This window comes from Python bivittatus, unplaced genomic scaffold, assembly GCF_059951505.1.
Source record: "Python bivittatus isolate LINGU-HERP-01145 unplaced genomic scaffold, Pbiv_v1 ctg000020_np1212, whole genome shotgun sequence".
Taxonomy (NCBI): Eukaryota; Metazoa; Chordata; class Lepidosauria; order Squamata; family Pythonidae; genus Python; species Python bivittatus.
The window spans coordinates 7,740,391-7,762,781 of record NW_028277030.1 but is presented as its reverse complement, the minus strand read 5'-3'; the positions used below and the strand labels follow the sequence as shown (position 1 = coordinate 7,762,781).

At 37.9% G+C, this 22,391-nt stretch overlaps 1 protein-coding gene across 2 annotated transcripts in view; it reads left to right on the top strand.

Moving 5' to 3' along the window:
• The window catches only part of VPS54 (VPS54 subunit of GARP complex), a 57,897-nt gene that overhangs the window by 33,639 nt on the left and 1,867 nt on the right, over positions 1–22,391 (top strand). For both annotated transcript variants that reach the window (XM_088134039.1, XM_088134044.1), the window contains 13 exons: positions 1,018–1,073; positions 1,841–1,937; positions 3,803–4,143; positions 5,260–5,389; positions 5,777–5,958; positions 7,094–7,206; positions 9,195–9,258; positions 13,552–13,657; positions 15,061–15,148; positions 15,987–16,108; positions 16,815–16,895; positions 17,599–17,706; positions 21,905–21,999. In XM_088134039.1, the coding sequence (XP_087990165.1) occupies positions 1,018–1,073; positions 1,841–1,937; positions 3,803–4,143; positions 5,260–5,389; positions 5,777–5,958; positions 7,094–7,206; positions 9,195–9,258; positions 13,552–13,657; positions 15,061–15,148; positions 15,987–16,108; positions 16,815–16,895; positions 17,599–17,706; positions 21,905–21,999 (1,583 nt within the window). The remainder of the gene's footprint in view (positions 1–1,017; positions 1,074–1,840; positions 1,938–3,802; positions 4,144–5,259; positions 5,390–5,776; positions 5,959–7,093; positions 7,207–9,194; positions 9,259–13,551; positions 13,658–15,060; positions 15,149–15,986; positions 16,109–16,814; positions 16,896–17,598; positions 17,707–21,904; positions 22,000–22,391) is intronic.

Below are 22,391 nucleotides of genomic sequence, written 5' to 3'. Positions count from 1 at the left end.
AAGAGACACTGTAGTTAATAATCTATCTGTTGCTTTAAATTTATTTAAAAGTATATCTTGGTTATCACAAGTGGTGTCTGATAATAGCATTTAGCAGCAGCTGGAATTTAGAGAAAGGGTGGGGAATTGCAAGTTGATTTATCAGAATTATGAGTTTCAAAGTATGACCCAGCCTTTGCTGTAAAGGTCTATGATCATTCCCTATACTTTGCCAGCCTTTTTTTTTTTATTAAAGTGGTATATTTTGAGGGGAAATGATGACAAAGTAGTGACTTGCCCTTGTGTGGATAGAACAGCTTGTGTGATAGTGAGAGCACCCAGATAGCTGTTCAAATGCTAAGGGCTTGATAGAACAATTTTGGTTCCTTTTTGTATATTTGAGCTTATAAAGCTGTGCTGAAGTCCTGATGACTTTACTCCACGTAGCTTCCTTTGCAATAATGTGGAAGTGGTTCGCCGTTGCCTTCTCCTGAGGTCTTCTTTTGACTTCCCAGTCTAGCTGTCAGCCCCAGAATTCCCTGATGGTGTCCCATCCAGGTGCTAATCAAGTCTGACCCTATTTAAACCATTTCAGTCAGCCCCTACCCCTATCCCGCAAGCTGGACGCCATCTAAGCTAACTATTAACTTTTTAAAAAAGTGAATATGACAACATTTCCACTATGAGGGCTGGGATTTGCTGTGGCTTCCTGCTGAGGATAATCTTTGCAATTAAAATGTGTTACCACTTAATGTATAAAATACACTGAAAAAACAGAAGGAGGATCGAGTTAATGTTGCTATCAAGCTGAGTTTGTGGCTGCAGCCTAACAATAATTAGCAGGAGGAGAAAAAGGCTAAATAAGTAAATTTTATTTATTTATATAATTAAAGCAGAATCTAATTTAATCTTTCTCTTTCTGTGGATGGTTTGATTTTATCTGAGCCTGGCATTAGGCAAATTAAAGAATCTCTAATTGGAAGTTGGGAAGCATTAAATCTGTGAGGAAAGCTAAGACATGTGTTTTGTGTTATGCAGTGTGTTGTTAACATAGTATCACAAATAGAAGAAATTGACACAGATGTTGTTGTAAAGTAAGTATAAAACTAAATTGCTTTAAATTCTTTTCTATATCTGTGAATAATTTACACTTTTCTGCGTCTATCTTTGCTTTTTAGCAATTGTGCTTTTAGCAACATTCTGTAAAGTGCATTATTTAATTTTGGGAATATTCAGATACTAGAACAGTCAGAAGAAAATGGTAATGCTGGGAATGACCTCAATAATTCTAGTTTAAATTAATTAAGATCCAAATTTATTTAAAACCCTAGTATATTCTGTGGCCTTTGTTCAGATGTAATACTAAATTATAGGTTAGAATAACAAAAGGAGCAACTGGCCATTTTCTCATAGAATGATACACTAGACCAATAAAGAGAAATCAGAATTCTGAGTATTAGAACATCTGGTGCAAATCAGAAGCAAAGTGGGCTTGGGCTTGAACAGCAAATATGTTGACTGTAGGGATGTTTCTGAAGCCAGTGTGTGTAGTATATGTGCCAGATCTGTTGACACCTCCTTAAGGAAACTATTTTTAGCTTCTTGACTCTAGGAAAAATAAGAAAGCACCAACAAAGTGCTGCATGCTGCTTTAGCGCAGACATGGCTGTGCTATCAGTGTGCTTCCTTAACTCCAACGTGTTGGTCTGAGATCACACAACTACTGTGTGCATCTAGAAAAAGATGCAGGTTTATTAATCATCAAAATAATATTGTGAGGACCTTATTGTTTCCATTGTAAACTTGAGAGCTAAATTAAAGTTTAAATGACAATATTTTTATTTTACATTATGGTTCATAGACTTGCAGATCAAATGAGGATGTTGAATTTTCCACAGTGGTTTGAACTTCTGAAAAATATTTTTTCTAATTTTATTGTCTTTCTCAAGAGAATTAAGGTAAGATACTGTATTTTCAGTAAAGTTTTTATAATGTATCTTGCATAGTACATAATACAAAATTGTACTAGTTCTGGTGATATAATGTAGTTTACAACAGAATCCTGGGCTGTTGCCTGCTGTTATTGATCAACAAACTATGTTGTACAGCTGCAATTTAAGAAAGTATTTGGGGAAATTGTTAGCAATAATTATTTAAAGTAATACAATTCCAAGGTGCTTTGGGGGGGGTCAAAGTTCAAATATAGGTGGTCATAGTTATTTGGAGGGGTTCCATTCCAGGTTAACAGCTGTGGATAATGAAACCATGGATAATCAGATTTTGAAAATATATAGTTTACACATACATAAAACCCATCCATTCTGGGCATGAGTAAAACATACGAAATACTCTGCAGAAGTCCTTTCCCAAAGAGAATCATGAATCAAAACCAACAGATATGTGAAACCTTTTCCTACAGATAATGAGTCTGGTCTGTACTTACCAAGCATAGATTCATGAAACAATGGGTACTAGAACTGCAGATAATGAAGGCTACTTCTATATAGAGATTTTTACATTTAGGTATGTCCGTATTATTGCAATTTAATGAATAATTATGATTGTCTATAATAAGCCTAGGAGAACCTGAATTTTGCCCTCCTTTCTTCCAACTGTCGTACCTAGAAATTGGAGATTAGAAACTATAGTTTATATTTAGTTTAATTTATAGCAACAAGTCAACTTTAAATCTAAAATGAAATTGACTTATGTCAAGAAACCATAGTTAAGATAAATGCCATTTGCTCAGCTTGAGATATAAATTTGAAACACTGGATGAGAGGAGAAACAAAACATATCTTAGCTTTTGGTATGCAAAGGAACTGACAAGTTTAACCACAGGCCTACATTTAACTTGCAAATTAAAACATACCTGGAACTAGATATCTGCAGGCAGCTATTTGCCTTTATCATTAACATGATCTTGTTTGCAAGGACATTCCAAGTTTTATGAATGGAATGGGCATGACGGTTGAGTGTTATTCCCAGTCACTTCCTGTTTTGGTACTTCATTTCTTGTTTGTACAAATCAGCATTCTCCATCCTGTCTGAATTAGGGAAGTCTTCCTTTAATATCAGCTAACAAGCCAGGTTCATATTTTAAAATTAAACAAATCCTCTGCCCATTTCACATGAAACATAGATGAAATGAAAGGTTAAAAAAAGACGCATATTGTTACTATCCAGTCCTAAGAGCAAGCAACAGTCCTGTTTTGCTAGGAACTTCTTAAACTAAATATTGTTGGGAATTACAATTATTACTCCTCTCACTTGGAGAGTTTAGTAAAAATATATTTACAATCCATAATGATACATTCCCAATTTAGCTCTAAGTATGATATAGAAACGTGGTTAGAAAAGACAAACATTCCAGCATTTACACCAACGTTCTGTCCCATGTTGAGCATAAAAGTTTGTAAACAGCAGTCATGAGCATGAGAAGAAATGTTTGTGTAACTGGATTTGCGAGGAGGCATTTCTCCTTTTGTTCAGATTCACACAAACAGAAAATCCTCCCTGACCTTTCATGTAGGGTTAGAAGATTTGAGACATTGGAGGTCCAGTTGGAGTTCACAAGGCCATTGGGATGGTGGGTGGGATTGTTATTTTAAAACACTGTCACTTGCTTTTAGTGCAGTTCATACGTGCAACCATGAGTGTTGCATATAGTAAGTTTTGAGACAGAATATATGTTAGATAATTGTGGGTAATGAATATTTTAATTATTGTTTGAGTAGAGTTTATTATTAAACTAAAAATATTTTGCTAAAGGGTGTATTTTTCAAGGAATACAGCATTTTAACCAGTACTATATTTTCTTTAGGGAACACTAAATGTCATCAGAAGCGTGGTTCTCTTGGTTCTTGACAAGAACCAAAGGAGCAAGGAAGTGGGCGATGTTTCTGTGCAGACGAATTCTGCAAAGGAGAGTACCATAGACACAGAAGTGGCATATCTGACTCATGAAGGCATGTTCATAAGTGATGCCTTCAGTGAAGGAGACCTTCCATCCACAGTAGCTGATTCTGCCTCTCAGAGAAACCTTTCCCCAGACAGTGAGCCCAGCAGTAGTGATTCTGTATCTGAAGCTGAATGTACCACTGATTCCTCATCTAGCAAGGAACAGACTTCGTCCAGTGTAACACTGGGTGGAATTGAGATTGTGTATGTAGTAAAGATCCTTAATCTAGATCCTGATCCAAACAGCAGGCATGGTTGTTCCAGCTGACAAATGTGAACATTCATAAAAGTTCTTAAAAAAATTGAACTCAGAAAACATAATTTTCAAAACTCAAATGTCAGGTTTGACTCCTGTTTTATGTATTCTCTGAGGAAAGAAGCAAAATTTGAATTCCTAATCCTGGTTTCTAACACCAAATGTCAGTTTTATGAAATTCTAAGTTTTTAACTTGGTAACTATATAACTCCTCATAATATAATAGCAAATTGTCACATTATCCAGTATCATTTTTAAATGTGATATAGAATTGTCTGAAACAAACAGCTTGCCCATCCTGTCTGTGTATGTTTGTGCATTAGAAACTTAGAGATTTGTGTGATTTTCGCTACCTGCCATGCTTTTGTTGCCTTGTTGTCTCTGGATGAAAGAACAAATACTGCTGCCATATATTTTAATTGCAATGAAAGAGTCTTATTGATATTTTTTTATCCGTTTATGTGTTTTGACCTAAGTTGAGAAGCTCTGCATTGATATAGTTATTTCATGCCCATTCCTCCAGTCCTTCTAAGAAATTTCTAGTTCTCCTTTCTATTCTATCTTCATTGGTGGGCAGTGCCTGTAATATACTAATGAAATTCTCTTTACCTGAGAACAACCACAGTACAAGCATTTACTGTAAAACAGGAAGGTTATTGATTGTAGCATTTCTCTGTTATGTTATGCAATAACTTCTTGCACTGGATAATTTTTGTTGTTTTTGGAGAACTGATGTTGCTCAACAATTGTAGAGACGATTGTCCTATATAATGTCTTCCCCTAGTGTAACAAATTGCAGGATTTTAGCTAAGAATTTAGTGTCTTAGTTCTGGTGATATTAAAATAATTGTAAATCCTGTGTTAAAAATTCTAGGAAGCCGACATTTACCATCAAATTCCCCTCTAGTTCAAAGGCATTGACCTCAAAATACAGTAATATTTTGTAGTCAGCATAGTTAGTGTAAATGTAGCAGTAGGTGATTCTATTTTTCTCCAAGCAAAGCAGTAGCCACTGCATTATATCAGCTACATATAATATGTAAACAAATTCTTATTACTTTCAGGATTGGTGAAGATATAAAATTGTCAGAACTGGAACTGGGCAGATTAGCAATTAACATCCAGGAGCTACTTTACAGTGCCTCAGATATTTGCCATGATCGCTCTGTCAAGTTTCTCATGGCTAGAGCAAAAGTAAGTTTGATGCGGATACCTGTAACCAGGAAGAAATTTTTCAGCTAGTTGTGTTTTCTTTTTGCAGTTATAACCAGATCACTTTGGGATAATTTGGGATATGTAGAGATGGACTAAATGTTAGAATTGGTCAGAAGATCCAGATTAAAATCTGTATTCAGACCAGAAGTTTCATGGCTTGTTTTGAGCTCACAATCTAATCAAATCTAGTTACTGGGAAAATGCAATTCAATAATTACAATAAAGATAAATTGTAGGATGGATAAATAAGGAATAAAACAAACCTTGATACCATTTCCCCTACTAGGTCGTCTTAGAAGACTATAGCATAGGATTGGAAAAATGAAAATAAGAGTGCTATTACATCAACTTTTCTTCTCTCTTTAGGATGGGTTCCTGGAGAAACTGAATTCTACAGAGTTTGTTGCTCTTTCCCGATTGATGGAAACTTTCATCTTGGATACAGAACAGATCTGTGGTAGAAAGAGTATGTCGTTGCGTGGTGCACTTCAGAGCCAAGCTAATAGATTTGTAAACAGGTTCCATGAGGAAAGAAAGACTAAACTCAGGTATTGTATTTATGTTACAGTTATAACAGAACCTTTATTGCATTCTAAACAGTAAAAAGTAGAGTTGAAATCCATTGTATGCCACCTGAATTATTTACCTCTGAGTCTACGAAGCATATTGAATCCATATTAAATCAATAAAATGGTTAATTTTAAGTCACTTTTTGGGTTTGTGTAAGTAGAGTGCCACAGTGGATTTCAGAAGGGATACAGTACACCGAAAATGAACAAAAATACTTTTCTCCCTTCCCCATCTTCCCTATTTGTTATTCCCTCCCTCCTAATTCTCCCGTCCACGCTGATTTTCCAAGTTTCTCTTGGGACTAGGGAAGTGAAGTGACTGTTCAAGGATCTACTCAGTTTCCAGCATGATCCCTTTTAATTTTCTCTCCTTATACTTGTATACACACTCCCTTACTTTGACTCCAACCTCTTTGCCTGTACCATAGGCAGGTGGTTACTTTACCATAGGCAGGTGGCTACTTTGCCTGTACCACCTATGCTTCTACCATAGTCTCCTTAGTCACTTCCTTCCATTTTCCTGACACACATTTTTCACGACCAAAGACTTTTACAGAAAGTGGACTGAATATTGCAGGTTACCAGTGTACTTCCAGAGATTTTGAGTTAAGACAACATCCTAGCATCAGATGTTTCGAGAAAACTGATAAATGGGAGAACTAAGCCTGCAGTGGCTAAGCATTGAGAAGGGTGGAAAAGGTTTGACCTGGGCCAACAAAGGAATGAGTGGCTTCCATTCCTTGACAGCACATCTCAGCATCACTGCTTCACGTGAATCTGGGTTCTTGTGAGTGACTTGGAAATAAATAGAGGGACAATAAATCAAAATGAAAAAAGGATAACAACAATAAATTAATCTTTCAAATGGTATATTCCTTTTTGACAAACCACGTGGTCAGAAATAATACTTAATGTTATAAACACACAATGGGATTTTAAAAAATTAAACATCTACAGAAATTGATGTTGTAGGCAAAACAATCTGAAGAAGTTTGACTAGCTTGCCCCTTTGTCAGAAAACTCCTAATACTGAATTTCAAATGAACATGGATGCAAGAGACAAAAGAACAGATTTTTTTTCTCTAAACCCCTTTTTCTTTATGCATGTAAATAGTCTTTTACTAGATAATGAGCGCTGGAAGCAAGCTGACGTTCCTGCAGAATTTCAAGATCTTGTTGATTCCATATCAGATGGCAAAATTACTTTACCAGAGAAAAAAGCGGGAGGTGAGTCCTTTCTCTCAGTAGCCTCTACATTATTCTAATGTTGCATGTGAATATATTTTGGCAAACCTTTGACAGACAAAACACATATTCTCTTCTCTTAAAACCCATTATAATCATTATTCTCAAGCTCTTCAGTTCCTGAAGAGAAAGATCAAATTGATAAGGGTAATACGTATCTCTGGGACTTATTAAACATTAAACATAGCTGTTTTAATGAGTCACAGGCTGCATTTGCACTTCTACTTGTTCCAAAGTTCTTCTTTTGAACTGAAGCTAAAGCACTGCACAGCCTTACTGAGAAATGAAATTAAAGGTACTTTAAAATGTCTGTAAATGTGACTTGTCTTAATGTAACCTGCAAGCTGTACTGTTCGGACATGGCCTGCACTTAACCCAGAGTGAGAAAGATCTAAAAAGAATTAAATGAAATTATTTATATTTCCTTGGATGAGTAAAAGAAAACTCTTTGTATTTAATGCAGGAGATTCTGCCAAAAAGCTGCATTTTCTTAGAAATCCAAGTTACCAAATAGTAACTCCAGAATATCATTAACAGATCATTCATTTCAGTTGTCTATAAGGTGTAGCTACTCTTCATTATTACTGAAATAAAGTATGATGCTAACAACATGTCCATTATCATGATTTGTGAGGTAATGACATCGGGAGATTGCCAGGAGACTCTGTGCCCTTCTGTGTGAAAGTATTCCTTAAGTAGCACTTTATTTTTTTCCCAAAAGAAGTTGTAAACTAAAAGGATGCATTTTGGAATTTGAAAAAAAAGTGCTTTTTGAGCAAAGAGCAGATCTAGCCTTCCTTATAGTTATTGAAGATTTTGGGCCATTTATATTTTCTGATAGAATAATGGGATCATTTTTGAATCTCAAAGCTTAAGCACCCATTTTGGGTTTTGTTTCTTGACTTGATGGACTTTAGGAAATACAGTTAAATTAGATAATCGAAACCATACAGTCACTTTTCTTTTGCAACTGATTAATATTTCCATTTCCAGTTACATGAAGAACCATCTGTTACTTTCAGCTGAACAGTTATTCCACCATTCTCACAATTTTCTGTCTCTTCATTGCAGATCTTAGTAGGTCTCCAAAATGTCTGAGAAAGGTTATTAACTATGGGCCCCAAGGTTATAGACAAAATCGGTTTTTTATGAATCAGGTGTCCTGTAATTTATTATGTATGATCCAGGAGTGACTTATGTGACAAAAGCAAATGAGAACTAGGTGATAATATTACTAAGAAAAGTTGAAACTAGAATAATTTTAAGGCCAAACCATTTTCTTTTTTATGCAGTCTTTTACAAATTACTACTTTGCAAAATGTTTGTGTCTGTTAGACAGTCAGTTGCATGCTGTGTTGGAACAGGTTTTCCTTCTCTGGCAGTCCGCTTGATTTCTGTGCTGGCTGGAGAGGAAAGTTGATCACTCTCTAGTGATCTCTTCACTCCCTGGCATAGAATTCCAAGGAGTTTACCAGACTTCCTTGCTGCCTATGGCACAGATGACAATTACGACCTCCCTGGAAGGCCAGGTTGCTATCCAGTTCCCCAAATTAATCTATTAGGCTGATGAACAACATTAGTTGTTGGGACCAGGACCCTACCTCAAGCCCCACCTTTTGGCTCCAAAAGGTTATGTGGGTTCTAAAGAGTTTTCCTTTCAGGAAACTGGAGTGCCTGGTTTCCAGTTGCCTCATCCACTGAATTGGCTGAATGTGTCCTTTTCATGACAAGGATAAAGTGAAACCCAGGATGTGCTGCTTCAAGACACTGAACACTATAATGTAGCAGCTCGCTATGTAACTCTGATGACATAGATAAAAAACAATCCTTATGTCTGTGGAGTTAAAGAGCTACAGGGCTAGTGCTTAAATAAACCGGAATGTATTAGTGCTTAATGAGATTGATTTAACATTTAGAGTGTTCTGCGCTTTGCCGTTAGTTAGTTTTTTTCTTTTTGTTCATCTTCATAGCACCTGAAGAAAGAAAGCCCACTGATTTCCTTATTGTTGATGGACAAAAATATGCTGTAGTCGGGTAAGATAAACTTTCCTCTTTCTTTGTAACATCATTATTTTGAATAATAATTTTGAATTTAAAATATTCTAATGTGCTTTATTTTTAATATAAAGTAATATAAAAATATTAAAAATTTATTAGGTATAGGACTGATTCAGATGGTCCACCCCAGGCATCTAATCAATCCAGTTGGTTTCCAGAGGGTGCTTGGAAAATTTAACTGCTCTCTGATGGGCGCTTCTGTTCAGTGCCTGGTAAGCAGCTGCTGTCAGGAGGCAAGCTGGGCCCTGGATGTTATTGTCTTCAAGTGGCCTCTTTCTGAGTGGCACCCTTGTTTACTGAGGCTCTTTGGGAGATGAAGCACCAGAAACAATACCTAGAGTGCTGGTGGAGAAAGTCTAGAAGAATCCAACCAAGTATGGGTATGCTCCATGTTCAGGCCTACACTGTGACAATAAGGGAGGTGAAGCATTCTTACTTATCCTCTCTTATTGTGCTGGATGGCTGTCATCCAGGGGCCTTGTACAGGATGATGGATTCTGTTCTGGGGAGGAGATAGTTTTGTGATCCTCTGCTGGGCCACTATCAGCAGTTTGCACAGCAGTCTGCCAATAAAGTCACTTGAATTTGCTGTGCCTTGGCTGCTCTTAGACAGAGTCATTGATAGTAACTGGTATCAGACTTATTTTGATGTGTGACCTCCAAGGAAGTGGATAGGGTGCTATCACCTCTGTCATTGTCTCAGTTATCTTCTGCTGGTTGGAATCCTACGCCTCTGGCTTATATAGGAAGCGGTATGTGCATGACCACTTTTATCCAGTAAATTGTCAATGCCTCATTCCTGGAGGAGTAGTTCCCAGCAGCCTTGAAAGAGCCTGTGGCACATCCCATCCTGATGTCAGGTTCAGCCCAAGAAACTACACGGGACAGTTCTGGAATTGCTGTTAATTTATTAGCTTATACCTGCTAGACAGAATCTCGCCAGACTAACTCTAACTCCCAAAGTCTCCAACTAAACACTACGAATTCCTTAGGGTGGTGCCAGTCTCATCCTCTTTGCTTTCACACACTCAGGCTGTGGGCTGAGGAGATACTTCTCCCCATGACCTTGAACCTCCTCATCCAAGTCATCCATCACACCTGAAGATGCCATCCCTGAATCTACTAGTACTAGAAAACTAATGGCTGGTCTCCAACCTTCCCTTTCTGGGGAAGGTTGTGGAGATGGTAGATAAACTGCATAGCACCCTTGAGGAAGTGAATTACAGGTGGTCCTTGCTTAATGACCATTCATTCAGCAACCATTCAAAATTACATTGGTGCTGAAAAAATGGACTTAAGACCTGTACCTGTCAGGTTCAGCCCAAAGAACTCCACGAGACAGTGCAAATATAGTTCTGTTGCGTTTATTAGCTTCCACCTCAAGACAGAAATCTCTCCAGATTGAACCTAAGTTCCCAAGCCAGCAAGCCACAACACCATGAATTCCTTAGGGTGGTGCCAGTCTCATCTTCTTAAACTTCCCACGCTCCTGTTGGGGGCTAAGGAAACGCTTATCTCCCTGAGCGTGGCCTTCATAACACCATTCCATCACAGTGCCTGAAATTATGACCATTGCAGCGCCCCATGATAAAAACTCGGGTGCTTGGCAGCCTGCCTGCACTTACGACTGGAGGGGTGCTTCAACTCCCCCCCACCTATCTCCCCCCACCTCTGCCCTTTTGGCCCCCTGCCGCCCTGAGCTCCATCGCCCCAGCTGACCTTCACTGCCATCTACTTGCTCCTGCTGCTGATGACGTGTCCCTGACCTAGCTGCTGGCTTTACACTGCAAAGAAGGGAAAAAGAGCCAAAAGCAGCTTTTTTTCTTCCATTCTTTGCAGCACTCCCTCTCGTTCCTGGGGGCTGGCTGAAAAAGTTCCTTGCTGAAATCTCAGCAGGATTTTGGCACAGAGTTTTTTCAGCCAGCCCCCAGAGTCAAGAGGGAGTCCTCTCGGCAGGTGGCAGTGGCTTGCGATGTTCCCTGCTGGCTTCCCCATTGACTTTCTGGGAAGCCAGCAGGGAAGATTGAAAATGGCGATCCCATGATTGCGGGGCGCTTGGCAATTGCAAGCTGTTGCTGCCTGCCTCTCACCTCTGGGGGCTGGCTGAAAAAGCCTCATGCCGAAATCCAAGCAGGAGTTTCAGCCACAGGATTTTCAGCCCTTGAGAGGCTTCAGAAGCCTCTTGGCTCTGGGGCTGAAAATCCAAGTGGTTTTGAGGCCCTTGCACACCCAACTGCACCACACCCCTGCACACCGTCACTGATCCATGCACCCCCACGCACCCCCTCACTCCCCCCCTCACTGGGCAGTGCCTGGAGCTTGCAACTTTCTGCCAGCTTCCCCACTGACTTGATTGTGGGAAGCTGGCAGGAAGTTGCCTTGCCTAATGACTGGGGCATTTGCTTAATGACAGCTACTAGGACTGCCGGGATTGCGGTTGCTAAACGAAGTGGTCATGTGATAATTTGCTTAATGGCTGCATTGCTTAGCAACCTAAATTCCGGTCCCAATTGTGGTCATTAAATGAGGACTACCTGTATTTGGATCCTTTTCAGTCAGGGTTCATATCTGGGTTTGGGATGGGGAGAGCATTGATTGCTCACTTGGGTGACCTTTGTCATGAACTAGATGGGTGAAGTGTGCCTTACTGGCCAGTTGGGATGGGAAGCGTTGTTCTGCAGTGGTTCCACTCCTTCCTCAGTAGATGGTTCCAATATGTGTTAGTGGGGAAGAGAGCTTGGCCAGTGACCTCTAACATACGGGGTGCTGCAAGGGTTTCTTTCTCCCTCTTTTTTAACATCTACTGTACATGAAGCTGCTGGAAGAGGTCATTTGGTGATTCAGCAGTATTATTTCACCTGATTACATAGCATTTGTATATCCAATATACAACAATGGGATTAAATTTTATTAAAAATACTTCTAAGGATAACGTTATGACATTTAATATATTGATAAATGAAAATGACCTGTACATTTATGTATATGTAATATGGTGGTTTTCTGATATTAACTTTAATTAATAAACAGAAAACAATGTTGTAGCTAATATTGATAGAATATCTATTTCTTTCCTTTACTTCCAATACTCTGTTATCTAAATAATAGATTGTCAAGAATTTGTAACTATATCATATAAATAGCATTGTATTGAAATAGCATAATGTGTCAAGATTTATAACAATACAATAAAAAGGAAAAAAACTGAAAACAATGTATTTATTTAAATACATGTTTACATAATTCATATGGTCAATTAATGTTCTTTTTAGATAATTAACAAATTTATAAATAATCAGAAAAAAAATATCAAATAGGTATTAAATTACCAAAAAATTATCATACAAATTTTTAAAAATCAGCAAAAGTGAAATCTTAAAATAACAAAGCTAAAACATGAAGTTCTTAAACAAAACTTAAAACTGTTTTTAACAATTTAGGAAATTAAGCAAGTTTTTACTTGGTGTTTGAATTTCTGTAGAATTATTCCACAATTGAGGCACCATTGCTTGAAAAGCCTTTTCTCTAATAACATCCATTATATTTAATTTGACAGGGCACATTTAAAATGGCTTCTGAAGTAAATGTCATTTTTCAAGTACATAAATATGACAGGAGTGAATCTTTAAGTAAACTATTGCTTAATACCTGTGTGTATTAAAATGAATAATAACCAATTGTTATGCTTTTACTGGACTCCCTTTTTAACATATTTGCTGATTGATGCACACAAGCCTTCACAGTAGAATATGTTCATGATATAACATACACCGTAGTGATTGCAACTGTATGCCTTATTGAATCTGCCTTCCTCTGTAAATATATATTTGGCCCTTCTGAAGCAGAAAATCACAACTTTCTATGTCATTAAAATAATTAGTATTTCCAATTATCCCTGAAGCATACTTCTCTATCAGTGATGAATGAATCCAGTGGTACTTCAGATTTGAAAGTGGCAAAGTATCTTTGAAACTGGCAACGCATCCCTTCTCATAGCATTAAAGCAGCTGCATTAAGGCCAAGACAGCCTTTGAAGCAGTTGTGTAAGCCTTCCAAAGGATGCAGTTGCTTTAACGCTTTGAGCAGGAGTACTTTGTGTTAACGCTTTTTGCACAGTGCCATTGATTTGTGGTTGCATTCATCTGGACAGAAAATTCAGGTGGCATTATAAAAAATTGGCAGGTAGTATCACTGACAAAATTATTAATGTCAGCATGAATCCAGTATATAGTATGATTGTAGTAATATCTTCAATTCTTTATCCTGCAGGACAGTGTTGCTATTAATTAGAATCATCCTTGAATACTGCCAGTGTGTGGATAATATCCCCTCCATAGTGACTGACATGCTTACTCGCTTGTCTGATTTACTGAAGGTACAGCTGCCTCCAATCTGTTATCAAATGCACGGAATGTACTTGCAGGTTTTTTTAATATTGCTTTCACTCAATTGTTTAATTAATCTAATTGGGTAAGATTAAAAACACTGGAAGAAACAGCAATTAATACCAGCATATCTACTATTTGGATTCTTTAGTATACAAAACATAAGAAAACCAAATATTTTGAGGGACAGATCTCTCAGCATAAACTCCAAAGTGGCTCCAGTTTGAATTTTAAATTTACTCTCAAAAGACAAATATCCTTCCTTGCCTTAGAACATCTGCCTTAAATATTTTAATGCTAACTACATTATTAGGGGAGTCAGTTTGGTGTAGGGGTCAAGGCATTAGGCTAGAAACCAGGAGTTCTCGTCCTGCCTTAGGCACAAAGCCAGCTGAGTGACCTTAGGCCAGTCATTCTCTCTCAGCCCTAGGAAGTAGGCAATGGCAAACTGCTTCCGAAAAATCTTGCCAATAAAACTCTAGGGATTAGTCCAGGCAGTCTCCAGGAGTCAAAAACTGACTTGAAAGCACATACACACAAACTAAATCATTAGAATTCATATTGCCAAGCTATTCTTTCAACACTGGAATGCACAGATTACAGGTAGTCCTCGTTTAACATCCACTTGTTCAGCAACCATTCAAAGTTACGACGGTGTACTTACGTACATAAGGAGTATTTATGACGGGTCTTCATAGTTGCAGCTGTTGCAGCATCCCCACAGTCATGTGATTGCAATTTGGATGCTTAGCAACCAGCTTGCAGTTATGATGTCAGTGTCACACAGTTAGGTAATCACCATTTGCAACATTCATTGCCAGTTTCCAACAAGCAGTCAATGAGGAAGCTGGCAGGAGGTCACAAATAGTGATCACATGATCGTGGGATGCTGTGACCACACAGGATTCACCTAACAATGGCAACTGGGACTGCCAGAACTGCTGTTGAAAATCAATACGATCATGTGACATCACGCCTTACAACTACATTGCTTAGCGACAGAGTTCCCAGTCCCAGTTGCCATTGGTAAGCGAGGATTATCTGTATTAACTTATGTGTTGAACTGAATTAAGGCAGACATAACTGCAAGCATGCAGTTATTGTCAGAGTGTCAGTAAGCTTTCCCCTTGGTGACAGAAAGTCAGGAGTCTAGTAGCGTCTTTTTCTGATCAACAAATTTTATTATAAGACATAAGCTTTCAAAAGCTGCAGCTTATGCCTTTTAATAGAAAAAGTACTACCAGGCATCTGATAAAGTGAACTGCAGTCCATGACATTGTGTGCTTTTCAATAAAATTTGTTAGTCAGAAGAGGTGCTATTGGACTCCTGAATGTTAATTACATTGCATGTAATTCTTAAGTAATTGTTTATCCTTCTCTCTTTCTCATACAGTATTTCAATTCAAGAAGTTGCCAACTAGTACTTGGAGCAGGTGCTTTACAAGTGGTTGGCTTGAAAACAATAACTACAAAGAATTTAGGTATGGGTCTGGTTTTCAAACATTTTGTGGTTCTGTAAATTCTCCTTAGGATTTTTTTTCAAGGAAAAGGTTCCCAATTTTTCAGGGGTATATTTTAAATTTTGGCTTAATATAATGTTTTCTTATGAATTTGTTTATGGCAGATAGAGTGTTCGTTATAATTGGGCCTGAGAAAAGTAATTGTAAGATTCAGTTTGTTTATAAAATGTGGTTCCTTCTGTCTAAAGCTTTTCCTTCAATGCTGTTCTCTAATGGAAATGATACTCTTTAATGCAGATAGTGGACACGGTCCTACGGGTAGTCTTCGCTTAACAACAGTAATTAGGACTGGAATTTCTGTTGCTAAATGATCCAGTTGTAAAGCATGATGTCACATGACCATGCCACTTAGCGACAACAGTTCCAGCAGTCCCCAGTTATTGTTATTAAGCAAATCACCACAGATCATTAAGTGAGGACCTCACGTGACTGGCCACTTCTGACTTCCTGCTGGCTTTCCCATTGACTTTGCTTGTGGGAAGCCGGCAGGGAAGGTCACAAATTGTGATTATGTGACCGCAAGACGCTGCAACGGTCAGAAATCCAGGCCGCTGAGTGCCTGGATTGCGATCACGTGACTGCAGGGGTGCTGTGATGGCCAGAACCTAGAGGACCAGTCATCAGTACCACTCGTTCAGTGGTAAGTTGTAAGTTCAAACAGTTGTTGTAAGTTCAAACAGTTGTTGAACAAGTGGTCATTAACCGAGGACCACCTGTACAGCTTGCACAAGAAAAGGTCTCTTAGTATAGAGTGAAACTCTTCTTTTGTTGATTTTCCTTTTGTTTCTTCTATTTTTAGCTCTTTCATCACGCTGCCTACAGCTTATAGTATACTACATTCCTGTTATCAGGGCTCATTTTGAAGCTCGCCTGCAGCCCAAACAGTTCAGCATGCTTAGGCATTTTGACCACATTACCAAGGTATTTTTCCAGTTACTTTCTGACTTACATGTTCTAAAAACCAACAAGAAATGCATTTAGGCTTCTCAAAGTGTGTTATGTGCTTCCTAAAGAAAAATGGACAGCAGTGCCAATGCTTCCAGCCCAGAGATGTGCTCTTGATCACATCTCTGGGTGGTTATAAGAGACAGTATTCTGTCTTCCTGCTAGGATTTCTGTTTCCATTCAAGGATTTAGGTGAGAAACAGAGGCGTGTTCACTTTCATCCAAATTCCTTGGCAAGTGAGAAAAGATTCTCTGCCCCAGAAGTAGAGGGCTTGGAAGAGAGCAGTTATTTATCTAATTTGTTTAAAGTTTGGAAAAGAAACAACCAAACATCTGAGGAAAAGGCAGTTTTGTATACCTTCTATAACAGCTTAAGAATTATTTTTTGCTTTCTCCAAACTGCAGTTCAAGTAAATAAAAACTCATCAAACATGTGCCACAGGACTTGCAGGAGTTCCAAGACAAAAGAAATGGTGGTTCAGAGAAACAGAAACTTGGCTAATAAGTCAAAATAATACCTGTGAATAGCTATAAATGAGGGTGTGCAGCAGCCCAGTATAAATAAATCAATAAAGGAGGGGCAACAGTAAAGTTGTTTTCAGTTTTACTTTGTGCTTTATAGATATTATTACAAGGACAAAGTCTGGCATAATATGAATAATAGTCATGTTTTTAATTTCAGGATTACCATGACCATATAGCAGAAATTTCAACTAAACTTGTAGCCATAATGGATAGCTTGTTTGACAAATTGCTCTCCAAGGTAATAATTTGAGGGTGGAATGATGTTGCTTAATTTGTGTTAAGTTCCTCATTTTGAGTAGAACTTGAAACTGATACTCAAGTTATATTTGTCTTCCGCTTTCTTTTAACTTTCTCAGCAGCATGTACCAGGAGATACTGTTTGCCCTTAAAATTGATTATCCATGTATTATTGCTTCATGCCAGTAAGATTGTTATCGTACTCATAGAGATAACCTATATATTTCCAGCCTAAAACAGGAAGGGTAAACCAGTTCTTTCAATATTTGTGGAACAATGGCAGCCACAATACCAGCTTCCATGGAGCATCACTCATACCTACAACTCGTAGGCTATTCTGATTGTAGGGAATACAATCTCATGGGAACAGAGACATGGAGGGAGCCAGTGCACTATGGTAGCCCTTAGGATAATCTCTGCTCCTGTCCCATACGGAGTAATGGTACAGCAACCCTATCTCATAATGAGGGTTCATACGGTCCAAGCTGCAGAGAACAGTCATGTAGCACTATTTTTGCATAACTCCTAACTGCCTTGGTAGGAGGCCTGCACAAAAGAAAACAGATTTGGGATAAAAATCCACAGAGTAAGGTGAATGGAGAAATTACTACAGTTACTCTACTCCCCTCTTTTCCCCTCAAATAAGATGCTAGTCAAAATCCAGAAGACAAATTCAGTGACCCGTACCCTGTCTGCATTTTCAGTATGAAGTGAAAGCTCCCGTACCTTCTGTCTGCTTCAGGAATATTTGTAAGCAGATGGCAAAGATGCATGAAGCAATATATGACCTGCTTCCTGAGGAGCAAACACAGGTGAGCCTTTGGGATGGTTGATCAGTTGCTGCTGTGGAACTGTCATGCTCCCAGTTGTTTAAGAGATGTAAAATAGGGACATACTACACAATATTAATGGCATTTTAAATACTCTGCTCTACTGTTGAATGATATATAATGCATATCATGTAGTAAAAGTGGAAATCAGAATAGTGCATTGTCTAATATGAAACATCGCTGCAAGAAAATCTTCAGCTATGAAACTTTTTATAATGGGAAGATAAAAGGGATTGGTCTCTTTTCTCTGTTTTGTCCAAACACAGTTTGTTGTTTATTTTTAATTCCTTATCTAAGAAAATCTATTTTATTACTCTCTGTACAGGTAGTCCTTGCTTAATGACCATTTGTTTAGCAACCGTTCAAAATTACAGCGGCGCTAAAGTGACAACCACTGCCTGAAGTTATGACTGTCACAGCACCCCCCACAGTCATGTGATTGCAATCCAGGCGCTTGGCAACCAGCTCACACTTAGGACAGTTGCAGCGTCCCGGGGTTATGTGATTGCCATTTGCACCCTTGCCAGCCAGCTTCTGGCAAGCAAAATGAATGGGGAACTGCATGATTCACTGAATGATCACGTGATTCATTTAACCACTGCTGCAAAAAAGTTTGCAAAATTGGGTCAACTCGTGATGATTCACTTAACAACCACATCGCATAGCAACCTAAATTCTGGTCCCAATTGTCGTTAAGCGAGGACTACCTGTAAGTTGATAGATGGATTCATTCAAATCATAAAATAGGTAAATCCTTGGATTATTGGTTTTAGCTAAATTGATGCATTACAGCTCATGTGTGAATACTGACAAAATATTTCTACTGATAGCACATAAAATGGAAGTATTGAAAGCAATTCTCATACTACTATAGTTGATCTTTGACAAACTTGTTTCTCCAAGCAGCATAAACAGTAGATATGCAAAATGACTAGATGCAATGCTTCAGATTTGATTTCAGAAAGGTGCTTCTTAGCAAGCAGGAACATGAACATAGGACTTGTTTGCAGTTCTTTAAAGCAGTCACATCTTTTTCCTGGATTTTCAGAGGGCAGATACACTGCATAACTCTAAAAATAATGCCCTTTCTGTGACATGGGACCAAACAAAGCAATTGCCATTAACCTGTTTGTAAGAACAAAAAAATAAACACCTTATAGTACTATTAATATTATTAAAGCTTTTCTGGATCACTGTTCACTTCATCAAATATGTCTGATCTAGTGCTGAGTGATGAACATTTTGAACAGTTGGTGAGAGGACAAAAGAAAGGAGGGAAAGCTGGTGTGGAGAAGATCATATAGAATTATAGAATTACTGTAGAGATAGGAGATGGATTTACTTAGATCAGCCTTTCTTAACCTTTTGACCCTGGATGAACCCTTGAAATATTTTTCAGGCCTCAGGGAACCCCTGCACATTCAGGCTCAAATATAGGCCAGAAGTTACAAATTTATTATATTTGTTTCATCTGTACGCCTGTATAAGTGCATTAACAGTGTTCTTAAATTAAAAATAAAGAATGAAACTTACCTCTTTAATGTGAAACCTGTGCTTATTTTTTGCTGCACAAATACTTAATTCTGGTCCAAATTTGAGACAAGCACACGTGGATTTCATCCTCAACTGAAATAAGATGATTTCTGTCTTTGCTTTTGATGCTTGTTAAATAAGAAAAAGCTTGCTCATACATATAAGAAGTTGAAAACTGCAGCAAAATGTTCAGTGTCTTCCTATGAATGGCAGGATACTCTTCTTTCACAGAAATCCAGAACTTGTCCCTGGACAGACCAGTGAATCTCATCTTGAATGTACAATCAGACTGCAGCTCATAAAGTTCCTTCAAAGTGAAGTTCTCAGCTTCAGCAGTAGATGCAGAGAAAGGATCCCTCACCCAATCATACATTTGTGTTGAAAGGGAGGGAAAGTACTGATAAATTTTGTTCTGCAGTACTTCCAGGTGGTTTTCAATTAGATTTGAGACTTTTTGGTATCCTTCCTCACTCTCAAGGCCAAGCAGCAATGGAAACATTTCAGTATTCCCTTTTGCAACATGATTTTTTCAAACATTCAGTTTTCTTTTAAATCCAAGAATCTTGTCACTTGAAGTCAAAACATTTTCTTCAGTGCCTTGCAGAGACTTCTTCAGCTGGTTCATGTGATGAAAGATGTCGGCTAAGTATGCTAGTAAGTTTCTGCAACCATTTTCTGTCTTCAAAGCACCCAGCAAAATGTGGAATACTATTTTCTCGAAAATGCTCTTGCAATTCTGCCTTCAGCTTAAACACCTTGTTGAGAACTCTTCCTCTGCTGAGCCACCATATTTCTGTATGTAACAGGAGACTTATGTGCTCTTTGACCAGGTTTTCAGAGTTTTTGAAACATTCTTGAGTGAACTGGTCTTTGTTTGATAAAGTTTGATAAAGTTTTTGTAGTATCATCCAGAACTTATTTCATCTCCAAGAATTTTTGACATCAACATCTCTCTGTGAAAAAAGCAGTGTGTTGTGACAACATCAGGATTTTATTTTCTTGCAAGAGAACGAAACCTTTCATGGAGCCAACCGTTGATGGAGCACCATCTGTACAGATGCCCACACAGTTCCTCCAAGGCAGACTTTTTTAAGGCCTTTTTCTTGGCCTTTGCATGTTTCATGTAGTCCTTTGCAGCAGAAAGTTTTTTTGAATTTCACCATCATTTACAAATCTTACAAATGCCATAGCATGACATTATTGGTGAAATCTGTTGACTCACCAACTTGGATAAGAAAGCTGCTGTTCTTCAGCTTATCACACAAAATCTCTTCAGCATCATGTAACATGTCGTCAATACACTGACTTATTGTACTGTTTGACAGTGGAACCTTTTCAATTTCTTGTACTGCATCTGGCCCTAGCATTTTTTCCACTATTATTTTACATGCTGGCATGGTTACTTTCTCACCCAGCATGACTTCTCATTTTCTGTGTATTAAGTTCTGCTACTAAATAACTTGCTTCTTGGGCTTTTTTACTGATTGTCATTTTATTAACAAAAGCTTTACTCTGTTCTGTGATTCCAATAGCTGTTTAAAATAATCAGAACTTTTACTTGTCATATAATTGTGATTTGTAGCTAAGTGTCTTTTCAATTTTGCTGGAACCATTGCTGCATTTGTAAGTTGTTTGCCACAGATGAGGCACAATGGAATAGGGTAACTTGGATCACCAGTCCATGTAAAACCCATTGATAAATAGCTTCCATTGTAAAGTTGGATATTTTTTTTTTATCCATTGATGTACCAATGCAGGAAAATGCCTAAGAAGATGTAAATTCTTCATTATTATCATCATTAAACTTATTGGTATTGTCCGTTCTAGAATCCTCCTCTCTCACATCTGTGAGACATGTATGAAATTTATTTAAAATAATGTGATAAAATAACTACAGGAAAACTGCGGGGAAAAGATGCAAGAAGGGGAGACTGATGTCACAGACTCAGTTGGACGAGTCCATTAATTTCTTGAAAAATGCACTTCTCCCTCCCCTTCCTTCAATATATTCCTCCCTTCCTGCAATATAGCATTCACCTGTTATCAACAGTCTCACCTATCTCGTGTTAAAAATTAAGAATGAATTCAACCAAATAAACACAGTCCTACAATGCACTGCTAGAGAGCTCAGAAAGAGTTATAACTAGAGTTTTGTTCAGTCTCTGCTCATTACTGCAAGAGCATGTTGCTGAAATTTGAAATAATTTTTTAAATAAATCATGATCTCCCAGGGAACCTCTAGTGACTTCTTGCAAAACCCTAAGGTTCCATGGAACCCTGGTTGAGAAACCCTGATATAGACAAATGCTTTTTATCAAATTACATGTTTTAATTACTTAAAATTAAATTAATTAAATTAAAATTAAATTAAAATGAGTGTCAGAATATTTGCATCACATCTGTTGCTTAGTAATTTGAACCCTCTTATTTCCTACCCTGTTTCCCTCCCCCTTCCAACATAAATCTGCTTCTTTCTCATGTTATTTCCATTGCAGTAGACTGTCATAGTTGTTTCTTTAGAAACAATATTTGTTGTTTGAACTGCAAATTTATGTACAGTGATGCTTAGTTTTTGTGCTGGTTATGGATTCTTCAGAATAAACCCCTTCTAATAAGTTCTTACTCTAACTTTTGTATTATCCTTTAGATGTTATTTTTAAGAATTAATGCAAGTTACAAACTTCACTTAAAGAGACAGTTGGCCCACTTAAATGTAGTCAATGATGGAGGACCTCAAAATGGGTATGTTATTTTTTAGTTTTTGGTATGTATTTTGTTGCAGCATAAAAAGTTAACACCTTAGATATTGTTGTATTTGCTCCTCCACCCCCCCTTCCACTTTTGCACTAGATTTAATTTACTTAACTACAGACCATCTGCCCTGGTGAGGCCCCATTTGCAATATTGTGTCCAGTTCTGGGCACCATAGTTCAAAAAGAACAGTAACAAATGGGAGCAAGTTCAGAGGAGAGTTGCTGAGATCACGAAGGGTCTGGAAATCAAACCCTATGAGGAATGGTTAAAACATATGGCTATGTTTTTAGCCTACAGAAAATATGTATCATTCCTGAACTATCTAAAAGGTTGTCACACAGAGGAACGGGTAGACTTATTATCTCTTGCCCCAAAGGACA